At 42.5% G+C, this 18,512-nt stretch overlaps 1 protein-coding gene across 4 annotated transcripts in view; it reads left to right on the top strand.

Annotated features, from left to right (window-relative positions):
- Nucleotides 1–9,072: 9,072 nt before the first annotated feature.
- Nucleotides 9,073–18,512, top strand: part of TMEM241 (transmembrane protein 241) — a 116,445-nt gene continuing 107,005 nt past the window's right edge. For 2 of the 4 annotated variants that reach the window (XM_045041778.1, XM_019815072.3), the window contains exons 1-3: nucleotides 9,074–9,242; nucleotides 14,645–14,691; nucleotides 17,702–17,779. In XM_045041778.1, the coding sequence (XP_044897713.1) occupies nucleotides 9,171–9,242; nucleotides 14,645–14,691; nucleotides 17,702–17,779 (197 nt within the window). In that variant the 5' untranslated portion in view covers nucleotides 9,074–9,170. Of the gene's footprint in view, nucleotides 9,243–13,328; nucleotides 13,403–14,644; nucleotides 14,692–17,701; nucleotides 17,780–18,512 lie in introns of all 4 variants that reach the window. The other 2 variants (XM_045041780.1, XM_045041779.1) reach the window with 2 other exon arrangements.

Below are 18,512 nucleotides of genomic sequence, written 5' to 3'. Positions count from 1 at the left end.
CTTGGCATAAAGTAACCTGCTGGAGGCCATACAGCTAGTGAGTGGCAAAGCTAATGAGTGGTAAACCCAGGCACCCTCGGCTAGGGGACTGGCTCTATATCTCTACTTGTTGACTCTTCAGACATTCTGGAAATAAACACTATTCTGAATAGCAATGTTCTCCTTAAATTGCCATTCTGAGCCAGGATCCCTGACTGTCTATGCTTGAGATCCCTAGGACACTCACCTTGATGGTTTCCTTTAGCACACAGTTCTTGCCATTCCCGGTCAGAACACATTCTGAATATTTCAAAAACTCCAAATTATAGGATACAGACCTGTGCTTGGCAAATGTTGCCCATATATGTGAATGTGTGTGGAAATTACATTCCCTCTTAAGGTCCAAAGTGTTATGAGTGGGGTATAGATAGTTGAGGGAAAATGGATGTAACCAAAATTAAATGGATCCCTCAATTCTGGATAAGAAAGAAACAGGAGAGAGAATCAACCAAGAAAAGTTATTGGAGTTTCCTATTAAATTAGCCAAGAATTCCTAAAGAAAAAGATTAAAGGAAAAAGAGCAGATCAGAAAGAAAGACTGAGATGCAGTGTGTGACAAAAATGTGCCAGTAAGGGGGCCATGTGGGAGACGTATCAGAAAAGGACTGGAAGTCAAAACTACAACTAAGAATCTGGCTATTTGTTTTAGATAATTTATTCAAAAAATGTGAGTGCTTTCTTTAGTACCTAACATTGAAGTGACAAATATGAATAAAAATAAGTGCCCATCCTCATGTACCTTGAAGTCATAAACACAAGTACAATTAAGTGTTAAAGATGCTATGATAGAAGTATATGCAGGGCCCAGGGATCACATGACCAGGAAAGAGGTCAGATCTACTCAGATGTTCAGGAATGATTCTTTAAGGTCGATGGCACTGAGTTCACTCTTGCAAGATAAGCAGCCATCACTGAGATGGGCTGTAAGGGCAAGTGGGGGCTTCCACACAAGGAGGAACTGTATACAGCATGCATTGGAAAAAGGCAAGAGGTTTGACATGGTTTGAATCCACAGCTCAAAAGGGACAAAGTAAAAGATTGAGTTGGAGAATGCAGGGAAGGGCCAGGTCTAAGAGATTTTAATGCCAAGAACTGCAGAGGTTAGACAATAGTCAGTAAAAGATTTTAAATGGGGAAAGTCATGTTTTCAGGTTTGCTTACTAGGAAGATAATTCTGACAGTTGTGTGAAGGGTAGACTGGGGAGAGGTGAGGTTGGAGACTGGAAAACCTGCCAGGCAATTAATGATGAGGGTTAATACTTTGAGACTAATTTCAAAATTTTTTTTTCATTTCTATAAGGCAACTTGAATATTCCAACTCTTCTTTATCTTATTTCCAAGATTTTGTTCTTGGACTTCGGTGCCTGATGTTGCTAGTACACGTAGGGGTAGGGGTGGAATGGGAGGTAAGGCATCTCATTGAAGCTCAAGGAGCTGAAATAACTTCTGCTTTTTCAATTGGTTGACTGGGTGGATGGTGGTGTCTGAAAATCTGGTTCAGAGGGAAGATAATGCTAATTTTGGATATGTTAAATTTCAGTTGCCTACGAACCATGGCAGCCATCAACATGTATAAGAACACATTTACTTACCTTTTTTTCTCTTACTCCATGAAAGCAAGGGTCACGTTTATTTTGTTCACTGCTGTAATCAATGCTCAGTATGGTGCCTGACATATAATAGGCACTCAACAAATACCTGTGAATGAATGAACTAAATGGATGCAGTTGAAAATGACCAGGGGCACCTGGGTGGCTCAGTCGGTTAAATGTCAGACTTCAGCTCAGGTCATGATCTCACAGCTTGTGGTTCAAGTCCTGCGTTGGGCTGTATGCAGACAGCTCAGAGCCTGAAGCCTGCTTTGGATTCTGTGTCTCCCTCTCTCTCTGCCCCTCCCCTGCTCTCCCTCTCTCTTTCTCTCAAAGATAAATAAACACTAAAAAAAAATTGAACAAATAAAATGACCAATGAAAGCCTGGAGTTTATGAGAAAAAAGTAAGGGCTAAAGTTAGAAATCTGATAGTCAATATCATAGCTACTGTTTAGTGAATGCTTAATACGTGTTGAATTAAACACTTCAAACATGTTAGCTCATACGGTTCTTAAAATGGTCCTGGGGAATATTGTTATCCCCACTTTATAGATTGAAAAACTGACACTTGGGGAGCTCAATGTCACACATTTTGAATTATGTGGTTTATATTAGCTTTGGAAAGAAATGAAAAAGGAGATAGTTTTTAGGGGGAATATAAGGAGTCAAGGGCAAGAGATTTTGATGAAGTTGGAGTGAAGAAATTGAGAGAGAGAAATGCCATAATGGACCTAAAGAGTGAAGAGGTAGTGGGCTATAAATAGCAAGAGTTGGTAAAGATGTGGAGAACCCTCGTATATGGCTGGTGGGAATGTGAAACGATGCCCTTGCTGTGGAAAACAATTTGGCAGTTCCTTAATAAGTTAAACATAGCATTACCATATGATCCAGCAATTCCACGCCTAGGTATATACCCAAGAGAATTGAAAACAGGTACTCAACAATACTTGTACCTGAATGTTCATGGAACCATTATTCACAATAGCGAAAGGGTGGAAACAATGCAAATGTCCATCAGTGGATGAATGGATAAACAAAATATGGTATATACATTCAATAGAACATTACCCAGCCATAAAAGCAACTTTTATGGATTGAATCATGACCCCCAAAATTCGTTTATTGAAGTCTCAACCCCCAGTATCTCAGGAGGTAACAGTATATGCAGATAAGGTCTCAGAGAGGTGACTAAATTCAAATAAAGGTGGTAGAGTGGGGCCCTAATCCAGTATGACTGGCATTCTTATAAGAAAAGAAAGAGACGTCTAGGGCACCTGCTCACAGAGGAACATCCACATGAAGGGACAGCAAGAGGCCAGCCATCTATAAGCCAAAGAGAGTAGCCTTTAAAAAACTTTTTTAAGTTCATTCATTTTTGAGAGAGAGACACACACAGAGAATGTGATAGGTGGGGGAGGGAGGGCAGAGAGAGAAAGCAAGACACAGAATCTGAAGTAGGCACCAGGCTCTGAGCTGTCAGCACACAGCCTGATGTGGGGCTTGAACCCACGAACTGAGAGATCATGCATGACCTGAGCCGAAGTAGGACACTTAACCAACTGAACCACCCAGGCGCCCCCGAGAGCAGCTTTTAAAGGAAAACAGTCCTGTAGGCACCTTGATCTTGGACTTCCATCCCCCAGAACACTGAGAAAATAAATCTCTACTGTTTAAGCCACCCAGTCTGTGGTATTTTGTTATGGCAGCCCAGGGAAACTAATTCAGGAATGAAGTACTGATATGTGCTACAATGTGGATGAACCTCGAAAACGTCATGCTAAGTGAAAGAAGCCAGTGACAAAGACACATATTGTATGATTCCACTTATGTGAAAAATCCAGGGTAGGTAATCCATAAAGACAGAAAACAGATTGGTGGTTGCCAGGGGATGGGGTGAGAAGAAGAGGGAAATTAAGAGTGACTGCTTAATAGGTAAAGGGTTTTCTTCTGGGGTGAAGAAAATTGGAAATCGATATAGGTGATAGTTGTACAATGTTGTGAATCTGCTCAATACCAATGAATTTCACACTTTAAAATGCTTTATTTTATGTTATACGAATTTCATCTCAGAAAGAGCGAGTGAGTGAGTGAGAAGCCTGCTATATAATAGTTTTAAAGGTAGAGCAGATGCAGGTTACTCCCGAGTCAGAGGAAGCTAAGAGAAGCAGCGGTGAGGATGAGGTTGGGAAGCTTAAGGGAACAGGATAAAACATCAGGACATTGGATGGGTGATCCAAATGGACCTTAAAATTATCCAGCAAGATGGCAGGGCTTGGAGTGGAGTGCAGTGAGTATGAGCAGGTGCCAGAGTCTTTAGAATACATGCAGATTGTACCCCAGAGGTTGGTAGATGATGCTGGTAAAGAAGCTTCGACAGAGTGAGATGGTTAGAGATGCCAGAGGAGAGCCATTTTCCTGGGGGGCTGGTGCAGAATAATGTTTTGGGAGCTACTCTGGAGAGAGCAAAGAATGATGACCCTTATTCCTTGCCCTGGACACCAGACGGAGATGAGTAGTCTCAGAGGGCACTAAAGTTTTAGAGAAGGCAGGCTGTGGGGATAAGGGAAGTTTTTTGCTCATGGGATGGAGTTTCACATTAGAATAGAGCTTGTGGGTTAACAATTTTAATGATTTAATGATTTAAGGTATATCCCTAGTGCCACCAACCGTGTACGTCTTAAAAAGGAAGATAGGGTGAAATGTACAGCATTGAAAAAGTTTACAGTCCACATTTATAAATACTATTACTATAAAAAGTGTGGTTTACTAACAACAGCATGTGGTCCTATGTTATTTAAGAATGAGTCCTTGAATGGCCATGTCTCTGTGAAGTGGAATAAGCACAACGTTTAAAGCATTTAGCTCCAGATTTACTCCCTATCATCTTTTGATAAACTCACTGGTGCTCAGCAGAGACAAAGCTATTCCAGAATTTGCACTGCCTAAACACATGGAATCAGCAGATTCTTGGTCTCTAAAGAGAACAGGAGTGTGTGTCTGGCTCAGTTGGTAGAGCATGTGACTCTGGATCTCAAGGTTGTGAGTTCAAGCCCCATATTGGGCATGGAGCCTAGCCAAAACAAATTAATAAAAAAGTAAAGAGAGCAGATATAAAACTCTTTAGTCTTTAATATTGAAACTAGTTAAGTCTATTTTGCATGTAGTTGCTTCAGGCAACCAACAAATATTTATTAACTGCCTACGATACTTCTGAAGCCTTGTGGGAGAAAAAAAGAACTACAAGATATAGTTGGAAAGATAATATGTTCACACAAAATTAAATAACACAACACTTCTATCTCAAAAGGGTGCATGATTACTTGTCAAATCACAGCTATAGAAAATGAACGTTTCAGGATTCATTGTGGCTTAGTGAGATCTGGAAAGGCTGCATGGAGAAGGTGCCACCAAACTATGGCATGAAGGTTGGAGAAAGCTATAAAGTTAGTTTCAGGGGAAGGAATGGTATAAGACAAGGCATGGGACAGGAAAAGTCTGTGGTATATTTAGTGAGGTTACTTGGGGTACCTGGTTGGCTCAGTCAGTAGAGCATGCAACTCTTGATCTTGGTGTTGTAGGTTCAAGCCCCATGTTGGGTGTAGAGACTACTTAAAAATAAAATCTAAAAAAAAAAAAGATAAGGTTACTAGAGTGCAGTGTTATGGATATGGGTCAGTTGGGTTAGGTTGGGATTCAATGATTCTGAACCCTATGGAACCCATTGCCATTTTTTTTAATGTTTATTTATTTTTGAGACAGAGAGAGACAGAGCATGAATGGGGGAGGGGCAGAGAGAGAGGGAGACACAGAATCAGAAGCAGGCTCCAGGCTCTGAGACATCAGCCCAGAGCCTGACGCAGGGCTCGAACTCACGAACCGTGAGATCATGACCTGAGCTGAAGTCGGACGTTCAACCGACTGAGCCACCCAGGCGCCCCCTCCATTGCCATTTTTTAATAACAAATACTTTGTTTTGCTTCCTTTACTGCATACTATTTTAAGAATTGATATAATACTCTGACTATAAGGATAAATAAAAGGAGAATAATCTTTAATTAAAAATATGTATTTAATTCTACTTATAAGAGGAATTTAAATTAGCCAAACTTTAAGACACAGAAAGTAGAATGATGTTTGCCAGGGACTGGGGGAGAACAGGAAAAGAGGAGTTGTTCAATAGGTAGAGTTTCGATTGCACAAGATGCAAAGTTCTAGAGATCTGTTGCACAACAATGTGCATATACTCAACATTACTGCAGTGTGCATTTAAAAATGGTTAAGATAATGCATTATGTCATGTGTTTTTTGCTACAATCAAAATATGGTATTTGAATATGAAAATTGGCTAAGTGGATTTCTTTTCATGTAGTTTGCTCAGGATTCATTCTCTCTACTGTATCTGAGGATTCATTCTCTATCCTAGTTCTGTGAAAAGTGCCTCTTTCACATTCTCTATATTCTTTGTTAATCAAACTTATATTAAATGTATATTAGACCTTATCATTCTATCCTTGATGACTTTTTTTTTTAAAGATTTTATTTTTAAGTAATTTCTACACCCAATGGGGTGGGGCTTAAACTCACAACCCTGAGATCAAGAGTCACATGTTCCTCCGACTGAACCAGCCAGGTGCCCCAGGATTTTTTTATATTCAAAATCTTTTATATTCAAAATCTATGGTAGAGAGAGTTGTCCCCCCCCCCCCCCAATAGATATTGCCTTCTATTTTACTTTTTCGCCTTGTTGTTCTGGCTAGAACTTCCAATATAATGTTAAGTAAAAGTGGCAAGAATGGTCATCCTGGTCTTGTTCCTGATTTTAGGGAAGAAAGCAAATGTCTTTCACCATCAAGTGTGCTAGCTGTGGGGTTATCACAGATGCCTTTTATCATATTGAGGAAATTCCCTTTTATTCCAGTTTGTTTTAGTGTTTTTAATCATGGAAAGGTGTTGAATTTTGTCCAATGCCTTATCTATTTCTACTGAGATGATCATGTGGTTTTTGTCCTTTAATCTGCTGATATGGTATATTACATGAATTGATTTTTGCATGTTAAACAAATCTTGCATTCCTGGGAAAAATCACTGTGGGTCTTGGCGTGTACTCCTTTTACATGTTGCTGGATTCCATTTCCTAGTGTTTTGTTGAGAAGTTTTGCATCTATATTCATAAGAAATATTAATGGTCTGTCTACTTAAAAAACTTTTTTTTAACGTTTATTCATTTTTTGAGAGACAGACACAGAGCCTGAGCAGTGGAGAGGCAGAGAGAGAGAGGGAGACACAGAATCCAAAGCAGGCTCCAGGCTCTGAGCCGTCAGCACAGAGTCGGACGAGGGGCTCAAACTCACGAGCAGCAAGATCATGACCTGAGTTGAAGTCAGCTGCCCAACCAACTGAGCCACCCAGACGCCCCGATGTTCTGTCTACTTTTAAAGTGGGATTTAGGTTTAAAAATGTATGCTGCTGCTTCTGCCATCCTTTGAGAATTCTCCCATGTGAGCTGTCAAAAAAATTCATTATTAAAAAAGATTCGTTGGGAAAACCCCCAAAGGAGTTGTTTTATCCAAGTTCCTGTCTTTTCTTATTTAACAAACATTTATTGAGCACTTATGGATCCATTATAAAAAAAGTAAATTTATAACTGTAACCCTTTGGTCTCAAAGATGTTAATTAACAATACAAGTGGTTATATCTTTTCTTGTGTTTAGAAGGTCTAACTAACCTCAATCTCATATGTAGCAGCTTGTTGTGTGTCAGTGTAAGACCTGATGATTTTATTTTCATCTAATCTTAGTTTAGTTTGCTTTGTGAAACAGAATAATGCAGCTTTGGAAAAATCAATGGCTCTGGCAAAATCTATCAGCGCTCTTGCTACAAATGTCAGCTTCTATTTACGTGGTTCTTTATTGTTCTGGTTGTTCCTGCTTGTTAAGCAACTTCTGTCAAAGAAAATAAGTTAAGTAATAACTAGAAAATAATAGGGCTCCACCTGAACCTGTTCATGTACTAAAAGTACTCAGAGAATATCAAGTAGTACCAACTACTGATTTCGAAGAAATTTTATTGAGCAAAAATTTTCTTTGTAAGGACTATATAGCTCTGAAATAGGTTTCCTAAAATATCTTCAGGGGAAAATTACTTCTTATTTATCTTTTATGTAGAGATAATACATCTGGTGTTTGCTTGGATACTATAGTTGATAAGCAATTTTACACAGGGAATACAAATTTTAATTTTTTATTATTAAATTGTATTTATTTTTGAGCAAGAGACAGAGACAGTGCGAGCGGGGGGAGGGACAGAGGGAGAGAGAGACACAGAACCTGAAGCAGGCTCCAGGCTCCCAGCTGCCAGCACAGAGTCCCACGTGGGGTGGAACCCATCAACCGCGAGTTCATGACCTGAGCCCAAGTTGGAGGCTCAAGCGACTGAGGCACCCAAACGCCCCAGGGAATACAAATTTTAAAAAGTGAAGGTTTCCTGGTGTACAGGGTATTTCTAAATATCTGTGTTTGTGCATGTAGGGAACACTTGTACCTCTAGTTCCTGACAAAGTCCATCAACATGTTTCATGTATGTTTACTACTATTTGCCAGAAACCTAACTAGGTAAATTTTCTAACCTACAGACTAGGAATAGGGGCTGTGCTTGAAACTCCACTTTCAGGAGGATTTATTTTATGTAAATTTCAACACAATGGAATGACTTCTCTTAAAAAAGAGAGAAAAAAAAAAAAACAAAAAACAAAAAACAACTACATTCATTCCAGTTCCTCAGGCTTTCTTCTTTTAAAATAACACTTATCAGGGGCGCCTGGGTGGCGCAGTCGGTTAAGCGTCCGACTTCAGCCAGGTCACGATCTCTCGGTCCGTGAGCTCGAGCCCCGCGTCAGGCTCTGGGCTGATGGCTCGGAGCCTGGAGCCTGTTTCCGATTCTGTGTCTCCCTCTCTCTCTGCCCCTCCCCCGTTCATGCTCTGTCTCTCTCTGTCCCAAAAATAAATAAACGTTGAAAAAAAAAATAAAAAAAAAATAAAATAACACTTATCATTAACTTTTTGGTGTCGTTTGCAAAAGTAATACAGACCCGGTGTAGAAAACAGGGCAAATTCATTAAAGCATATAAACATGTTCGTCCCATCGTTTAGATGACAGCTATGAACATTTTTCTTTAAACGGTAATGCAATGTCGTGAACTGTTTTGTAAACTGCTTTTTTCCCCTCGTCTGCCATTTTCGACTTTTTTTACAGGGACTAGTGTCCGCCCTTTCCCCGCAGGCGGTGGGGTCGGTCTCAGCCCCGGCCCGGCGATCTTTCTCCCCCTGCCTCCCAAGACAGCAGAGAGCGACCTCGCCCACTGGGCAGCTGCCGGACCTGCGGCGGCCGGGTCCCTTTAAGAGGCAGGCGCCAGGGGCGGTCCCCGCGCGGATTGGCCGAGCTTGGAGCCACGTGGCTGTCCTGGCAGCTGTGGCTGTGGCCTTGCTCCGGGGGCTGCCGCGGAGCTGCCGCGGGGTTCCCGGATAGGGGCGCGGGTTGCCCGATGTGCGTGAGGAGGTGCCTGGTGGGCCTTACCTTTTGTACCTGCTACCTGGCGTCTTACCTCACGAACAAGGTGAGGGGGGCGGGCAGGGGGTGGCGATGATTGCACGTGGGAGATTGGAGCCCCCATATTGTACGTGGAACAGATGCAGCCTCCAGCTTTTTACCTGATTTTTCCTGATGGTAGTGGAGAGGAAGCCGACTCTGTGTGGAATGCTCATTTAGAAATAGGATTTGCTGGACTGCACTGGCCCTGTTTCCGGTCCTGTAAAGCATCCTTCACATTTCCTGGGACAACGAATTTTTTAAAATTAAATTTATTTATTTATTTTAATGTTTATTTATTTTTGAGAAAGAAAGAGAGCGTAAGTAGAGGACACCAAATTTTTTGACTGGTGAATTCCCAGGAACTTAATTTTGGGTTGTGCATACTACTTTTCAGGGAAAAAAAGCAATTGGCTCTTGTTCTTTCGCGGCAGGAAGAGTAGAAGAAATCTGACATATCCTGCCTTTTTTTCTGAAACACGCCCCTGCCCTAGAAACCCACATGGTTCCAGAAGCTTTTATTTTTAATTTTAATTTTTTTTAATTTTTAAAGTTTTATTTATTTAATAATCTCTACACCCAACATGGGACTCAACTCATTACCCTGAGCTCAAGTCAAAGTTTTTCCAACTGAGCCAGACAGCCACGCCCCTCCCCCCAACCAAGCTTTTAAACAGAAGAGATCAATCCATTTCCATATCCATCTTTCCCTCACACCACTGATAGCCCATCTTTTTTTTTTTCTTTTTTTAATGTTAATTTATTATTGAGAGAGAGAGAGAAACAGCAAGAGCAGAGGAGGGGCAGAGAGAGAGGGAGACAGAATCTGAAGCAGGCTCTAGGCTCTGAGCCATCAGCACAGACAGAGCCCAATGTGGAACTGGAACTATGAACCCTGAGATCATGACCTGAGCCAAAGTCAGAGGCTTAACTGACTGAGCCACCCAGGTGCCCTTGGCAGTCCTTTTTTTTTTTTTTTTTTTTTTTTTTTAACGTTTATTTATTTTTTTTTTAATTTTTTTTTCCAACGTTTACTTATTTTTGGGACAGAGAGAGACAGCATGAACGGGGGATGGGCAGAGAGAGAGGGAGACACAGAATCGGAAACAGGCTCCAGGCTTTGAGCCATCAGCCCAGAGCCTGACGCGGGGCTCGAACTCACGGACCGCGGGATCGTGACCTGGCTGAAGTCGGACGCTTAACCGACTGCGCCACCCAGGCGCCCCAACGTTTATTTATTTTTGAGACAGAGAGAGACAGAGCATGAACAGGGGAGGAGCAGAGAGAGAGGGAGACACAGAATCGGAAACAGGCTCCAGGCTCTGAGCTGTCAGCACAGAGCCCGACGCGGGGCTTAAACTCACGGACCGTGAGATCATGACCTGAGCCGAAGTCGGACGCTTAACCGACCAAGCCACCCAGGCGCCTGGGCAGTCCTTTTTAAAATATGTCTCCATCCCAGACATTTCCACTATATTCAAGAGTTTTTTGTGGAATTATTTTTGAAAATAAAATATTTATAAATTTAATTTTCTTTAAAGTAATGTCATGAAACTCTTTTTTATGAAAATCCAGAAAAGCAATGGTGCCATGTTTTTATTTTGTTAGGAGGGAGAAGCTGGCCTTGGATTAGGACCACACAGGGAAATGTTACACTTTTGAGGGCTAGGGTGGGGGATCCCCTCTTGTCACAGAGGTTGGCTGGACACCAAGACAAAGTGGGGGATACCAGGCCCAGGACCACCTTCCCCCATTGTAGGGTCTCCCCTGCCCATCCCCCTCAAAACCCAAACCCCTCTTGCTCTCTGGAAAAGGACTGTTAACCAATAGCATTTCCTTATACCTTCTCTCTTAACGTGAGGACTGCCTTCAGAATACTCAGATGATGCACCAGAACCCTGTCAGAATCCTTCCTCCCGTCCAGTTGATTTTTAGTTTCGGTGATGGGCCTTTGAAGATCCATTAATATTGCCTTCCTGGGAGACAGTGATGGGTTTGTATCCTGGCTCCACTTAGCTTGGTCTTTGGGACTTAAATTTCTCTAAAGCTAAGGTTTTTAACTTTAAGATAGTATTAACAAATCCTTTTCAAAAAGTCGTTAGGAGGATTAATCAAAATGATGTTACTGAGCTGACTGGCCAAGTGCCCAATATCATGGTAAATAAGGTAAGTGGTAATTACTCTAGAAGGAAGGAAAGACAATCTTTTGCATATGGGATGACCCAGTAATTAGCTTTTAACAGATTTGTTTCTTCCTCACAGGAAGCTAAACTAAAAGATTTATTTTAGCACCTTTTCTAGAATATGTGAATTTGTGAAATCCTGGCCTTTTCATTCAACTATTCTAATTTGTCTAGTTAACCTGATGAACATATTGATAATATTTCACTTAAAAACAAAATGTCCTTCCTTTTATTTCTATATAATCATCAGACGGAGAAGAGTGACAAGTCTTTCATGAAAACCCATGAGCCAGGCGGGCGTTGGTTAAAAAACAGAGTATCTAAGCAAAACAATCCAGCAGGCAGATAACACTTAGTTCACAGAAATTTACACCCCCTCTGGATGCACATTGGCATCTGTGGCATTATTGTTATATTTATTGGGGTCCCTCACCATTTTATAGTCAATGTTATAAAGATGGATTACCTTCCATGTGCATCATGCTTCAAGGTGCTAGAGAAAAAGAAGCCAAACTGTCTTGTCTCTAGAAATATCTAATCCGAGTAATAAAAATTGTAGATTTCCAAGGACCCTCAGAACTTAAACAACAAATCCTTTTCCATTTTCCATGATGGTTTGGAGTGCTTTGGTTTAGGGCTCTTGGGAGTGTTGGAGCAGATCAAAAGCAGAAGAGTAACATCAGAAGACAGAGGGTAGGGGAGGGGAGGAGAGTGTACAAAGGGGAAAGAAATGGAGTCAAGAGTAGCAGCAGGCAGATGTGAGGCCCAGGTAGGGGTGGGAGAGGTAGTCGTTCATAATGGGACTATGGTAGGGACTTTGTAGCTCTTAGATGATGCCATTGTTTCAAATAGGACAGTCGTGCTTCTTTCTGGCAGCCATAACAGGTTGGCTTGGACCAAATAGGGGCCAAGTGAGAAGGGAACTGTGCAGTGAACCCCCCAGCATATAATCTCTGCCAAATGATTTTTCTTTTGAATTAGTGAACATTATTTTGTGTTTACAGATAGGATCCACTCTTCCAGCTTTTAGAAGACTCTATGCTATTTTTTTAATGTTTATTTATTTTTGAGAGAGAGAGAGGGGGGCGGAGAGAGAGAGAGAGAGAGGGAGAAAGCAACCAGGGGAGGGGCAGAGAGAGAGAGGGAGGCAGAAGATCCAAAGGAGGCTCTGCGCTGACAGCAGAGAGCCCGATGTGGGCTTGAACCCACGAACCATGAGATCATGACCTGAGACAAAGTCAGATGCTTAACCAACTGAGCCACCCAGGCGCCCCATGCTAGTTTTTTAATTTTCCTATTTCTCAGCGTAGTTTTCTCCTCTATTTCCCTCTGTATTTGCAAAAAAGAAAATTCATTGAAAAAACTCTTGTCTATTTTAGGCCCAGCCCTTCTAGTGTTAAAAGAACGGTTGATTTTAGTTTGAACAGCAAGTGTTTTGGCTCTCCTGACCTCGTGTCTGAGGTGTTCCTCCAGCCTGTGGGAGGTCCTGGCAGTAACCAGGCTTAGGGCCCAGGCAGCCACCAGCCCTTCTTCCCCTCACAGCTATTAAGCTTTCAGCCTGGGGACAATGTCCACATCTGTTTTCCTTTCAAAGACTCCCAAATTGCTCCTTCTTTCTCCATGAGAAGTGCTCACTGCTGTTCCACTGAATAGCCTTTTGCTCTGAGCAACACTTTTCAGTGGCCTGAGGAACTGCTAAAGAATGAATATTAGGACTTAGATTGCATTTGTCAGAGATTTTGCTTTTCACTGTTCTCACTCTTCTTTAGCAAGGTCAGGTAAGAGCTTCAGCATTTTGTCTCCCCCCAGGATGTAGGACAAAACCCAGCATACACTAAACTAAATAAATATTTGCTGTCTTCAAGAAGGTTGTTTAGGGTGATAGAGCACACGGCCCAGATGCTCACTTGTTCATCCTTTCTCTGTTTTAGAATGAAAATATCAGGGAAAAGTGGGAAGGAGCCTGTTGACCTATGTGAATAAACAGACTTCGGAGAAGAAGAAGGTCCATTTTTTTTTAAGTTTTTTTTTTTTTTTAATGTCTTATTATTTATTTTTGAGAGAGAGAGAGAGAGAGAGACACAGAGTGTGAGCGGGGGAGGGGCACAGAGCGAGGGAGACACAGAATCCAAAGCATCACCAGGCTCTGAACCATCAGCACAGAGCCCAACGCGGGGCACCCAACAAGGGGCTTGAACTCACAAGCTATGAGATCGTGACTGGAGCCAAAGTCCCAGACACCCAACTGACTGACCCACCCAGGGGCCCTGAAGGTCCATTTCAAGTAAATACAGAGCACAGGCCTGTAGCAGTTAGCTGTAATTGTGACATTTAGGAGCTCACACTAGGAGGCCTATGTATAGGTTAATCCATGGGAAAAAATAGGTATGTAAATTTGCCTAACACCAGTCCACTCTATTTTTACATCATGTGAAGAATCAGTAGAGTCCTTGCCTAGAGCCTTTAATGGTTTTTAAACTTTACAAAAAGTCTTAGTGCTCAATGGTAGGAAAAATAGGAAAAGATATCCAGAAAGACAAAACACAGTCCCGTTTCATAAAGTGTTATAAAAGACATAATAGAAAAACAAGTTGTTGACCTTAACCAAGTTGGTTTAAAAAAAAAAAAATCCTTAAAATGCTAAAGCACAGGGAAAGGTATGATGCCTAAGCAGTATTAGTTTAAAAACAAAAAACAAAAAAAGTACCTTTAGAATGCAAAAGCCAAATGCCCCCAAATGGAAGGAAAACAAAGGAAATAAACACTAGGATGCAGTTCTTGCTTGAAGAGAATCAAAGAAGGGGGTTGGATTTTGAGGTAAATTGGACAGTAGATAAAGCAGGTACCCTGAGAAAAGAGAGTGTGTCCAGGGGTTTGTCCGGTTTTCTTGAATTACTGCAGTTCCAACATGACTTCCCCTGAGGCCTGGGAAGATACCGAGTTGTTGGACATCCACAGCACCAGACCCAGCTGCTGTGCGGCCCAATTTGCTGATGATACCAGTTCTATTTCCCCACCAAGAGGTGGTTAGGCTTCTGGCGACCCTGGGGAAAAAAGACCCGCTCTTTTTAGTATGACTTGGAAGGTCTTTTTTTTTTTTTCCCATGTATGATTTTGGGGGGAAGGGTAAAAGCCTTTTTGAAACTTGAGTATACTTATATTTCTTCAATAGGGATTTCTTTGATTATACAGTCTAGCAATTCTCTATAATTTGAAAATGTCCATTAATCTGCTCTTTGTTTTTCAGTATGTCCTGTCTGTCTTGAAATTTACCTACCCTACATTATTCCAAGGGTGAGTATCTTTTATGCTCTTTGTACACATATGTGGGACATGTCCAACCAGCATCATTAAATGTTCCTTAAAATATTTTTAATGACTACATAGATTTTTTTTTTTTTTATCAAATAGACATACTGTAATTTATTTAGCCCTTCTATTAGTGGGCATTAAATTGTGTCCCATTTGGGGGGTATAAAAATAGTGTTGTCAGACATATTTTTGTATCCAAGTTTGTCAAATTTCTAGCTATTTCTTTGGAATAGATTCCTATATAAGAAATTTGGGTTAAAGAATATGAACTTCTGGGTTTTTTAAATTTTTTTTAATGTTTGTTTATATTTGGGACAGAGACAGACCATGAACAGGGGAGGGTCAGAGAGAGAGACACACACAGAATCTGAAGCAGGCTCCAGGCTCTGAGCTGTCAGCACAGAGCCCGACACGGGGCTCGAACTCACGGACCGTGAGATCATGGGGCTCGAACTCACGGACCGTGAGATCATGACCTGAGCCAAAATTGGACGCTTAACTGACTGAGCCACTGTGGCGCCCTCCCCCCACCCTGCCCCGGGCCACTGTCTCTCAAATGACTATTGACATTTTGAGCTTGGTAATCCTTTGTTATGGGGGCTGGTCCAGCACACTGTAGGATGTTTGGCAGAGTCCCTGGCTACAACTCACCAGATGCCAGTTAGCAACCCTCCCCTCCCCCACCCCCTGTTGTGACAACCAAAAATGTCTCTAGATATTGCCAAATGTCCCCTAGGGGGAAGAATCATACGGGTTGAATGCCACTGCTCTAGGTCACACTGTTGGAGGGCATGACCCATATCTGTCTGTTCTGCTTGGCTGGGTTAGTGAAGGTTTCACAAAGGAGGCATAAAAACTGGATCTAATAGGACGAGCAGGTGTTCACCAACACACAAAGAGGTAGGAGAACATGATGTGTCAAGAGGGTAGCACGTGGAGACTCCTAGAAGTAGAAAGTGACCTGACACATTCCCGAGGCTGTCAGCTGTTCAGTATGGCTGGAATGTAGCTGCCCGTGGCAGATGCACCGGAGTTGAGCCTGGAGAGGGGTGGGTGCCTGTCCAGGAAGGCTTGTGTGTCACTCGCAAGTGACTTTATCCCCGTAGGCCAGCAGTTCTCAACTGTTGTGTAGCAACACATGGGTGTGTTGTAATCACTTCCGTGGTGAGGTGTCTCAAGTCATAACTAAGAATAAGGTTTTGAAATCTATGAATTATTCACCTAAAGTAAAGCAATTCGAGTGAAACAGGGTGAAGTTATTGCCTGTAGTACCCTCTCACTCATTTTGAAGTCTGCTGTGCTTTGTACAGTGGGAAGGGCAGGGGTGCTTAATTAATTAACTAATTAGTTAGCTAATTTAAATTTTTTTGAAAGTTTGTTTTCAGAGAGAGAGAGAGAGAGAGAGCAAAAGTTGGGGAGGGGCAGAGAGAGAGGGGAGGGAGAGAATCCCAAGCAGCCTCCACACAGTCAGCGCAGAGCCTAATGCAGGGCTTGAACCCACAAACTGTGAGAGTTGGATGTTTAACCAATTGAGCCACCCAGGTGCCCCAGGGGTGCTTATTTTATAACCTGTGCTCCCCTTGTACTTTGCATGAAGAGGAAGAATGTCTCACTTGATCCCAAGTGTCTTATGGCAGAAAAGAGACTGGGAACTGCATCTGGCCACCTGGGAAGAATCAATCAACTGGTTTTGTTTTGTTTTGTTTTGTATTTTGTGTTTTGGGTTTTTTTGTGTGTTTTTTGAGAGAAAGGGGGGGCACAAGTGAGCGAGTAGCAGAGAGAATCCCAGAAGGGGCAGAGGGAGAGAGAGAGAGAGAGAGAGAGAGAGAGAGAGAGAGAGAGAGAGAAAGGCGGTGCTCGTCCAAAGCGCGATTCGTGTTTTTACCCCAATGGGCTGGTGCTCACCCAAAGCAGGGCTTGTGTTCACCCAAAGCAGGGCTCCAGCTCACCTGACGTGGGACTCAAACTCGTGAACCATGAGATCGTGACCTGAGCTGAAGTCAGATGCTTAATGACTGAGCCACCCAGACACCCTTGTTTTGTTTTGTTTTTAAAGAAATGATGCCTTTTTATTTTAAATGTTTATTTATTTTTGAGAGAGAAAGTGGGGGAGGGGCAGAGAGAAGGGGACAGAGGATCTGAAGTGGGCTCTGCGCTGACAGCAGAGAGCCCCATGCAGGGATCGAACTCACAATCTATGAGATCATGACCTGAGCCAAAGTCAGGCTCTTAAATGGCTGAGCCATCCAGGCACCCCAAATCAAACATTTTTAAAACAAGCAAGTGGCAAAAAATGAAGTTTGCCTTCTAGAACAAGCCCTTTGGCTGCAGGTAGAGAATGAAAGTTGTGAGGCCATCCTGGCGATAGGGACACCAGTTTGGGGACCGATACTGGAGTTGAGGAGTGCCACGATGGGAGCCTGTGTTAGGCAGAGGCAGAGGGGGTGGGGAAGAGAAGACTTGGTACTCTAGAGCTGTTATGGGGATGCGTTCAATAGGATTTTGCGAGCAGATGAGAGAGGTGACTGAAGAGAGAAGAGCTAGGATGACAGCTAGGCTCTGGTTTGGCTGATTAGGGGCAGAGGACGAAAATCAGAATGAGGAAGGGAAATTCAAGGTAACGTTTTAGGCAAGTTATCATTGGGAGCTTGTGGGGTGTCAGGGTGGTGGTATCCGGGTGGGCTTAGGGATTTGGAAATCATCAGTTCAAGGATGATGGGAGAAGTGGGGACTGTGGGGGAGGTTGTTCAGGAAAAGTCTAGAATAAGAAGAGAAGAATATCAGTGTCAGCACTGAATGGTACAGCTGGATTTGAGAATAATACAGGTTGAGAAGGAGGGGCCTGGGATGCTAGTTAGGAGAGAATGGGAGAAAAGAATTGTAGGAAGGCTTGGATGTGTATATTTGTGTCAGCCAGGAGCTCTGCCAGGTCTGGATGGCATATGAGACTACGGCACTCTCTTAAATTCACGTTGGCCTTTGTCTTTTTCAGGTGGCAGACGTTAATTGGTGGACTTTTGCTTCATGTGTCATGGAAACTGGGCTGGGCTGAGATCAACAGCAGTTCAAGGTAGAACAACATCTTCTTGCTTGATTCATGATTCATACCCTGCATTCTCTTCACATTATTTAATCTTTTCTGGTGTTACACTGGGAAACACAGATGTTTATTTGAGTTGCTTGCTCTCTTAGTTCCCTTTGAACCTTGGGATTTTAATGCTTTTATAATCACATAGAACTGAAGGAGTGTGTTTTCCTGCTTAGTGATGTTACTAATATTAAAATTAATCAAGATACATAACTTATAATACTGTATTAATTGGACTTTTTTTTTTTCAACGTTTATTTATTTTTGGGACAGAGAGAGACAGAGCATGAATGGGGGAGGGGCAGAGAGAGAGGGAGACACAGAATGGGAAACAGGCTCCAGGCTCCGAGCCATCAGCCCAGAGCCCGACGCGGGGCTCGAACTCACGGACCGTGAGATCGTGACCTGGCTGAAGTTGGACGCTTAACCGACTGCGCCACCCAGGCGCCCCTGGGCTTTGTTTTAGATCATAGGAGCACAACGAATGAGTTTTTATTTATGTTTAATTAAAAAAATGTGGTTTTTTAACATTTATTCATTTTTGAAAGACAGAGATACAGAGCGTGAGTAGGAGAGGGGCAGAGAGAGAGGGAGACACAGAACCCGAAGCAGGCTCTAGGCTTTGAGCTGTCAGCACAGAGCCTGATGTGGGGCTTGAACTCACAAACCATGAGATCATGACCTGAGCCGAAGTCGGATGTTTAACCGACTAAGC

The sequence above is a fragment of the Felis catus genome, chromosome D3, assembly GCF_018350175.1.
Source record: "Felis catus isolate Fca126 chromosome D3, F.catus_Fca126_mat1.0, whole genome shotgun sequence".
NCBI classification, from domain to species: Eukaryota; Metazoa; Chordata; class Mammalia; order Carnivora; family Felidae; genus Felis; species Felis catus.
This window is presented reverse-complemented; position numbering and strand designations above follow the sequence as displayed.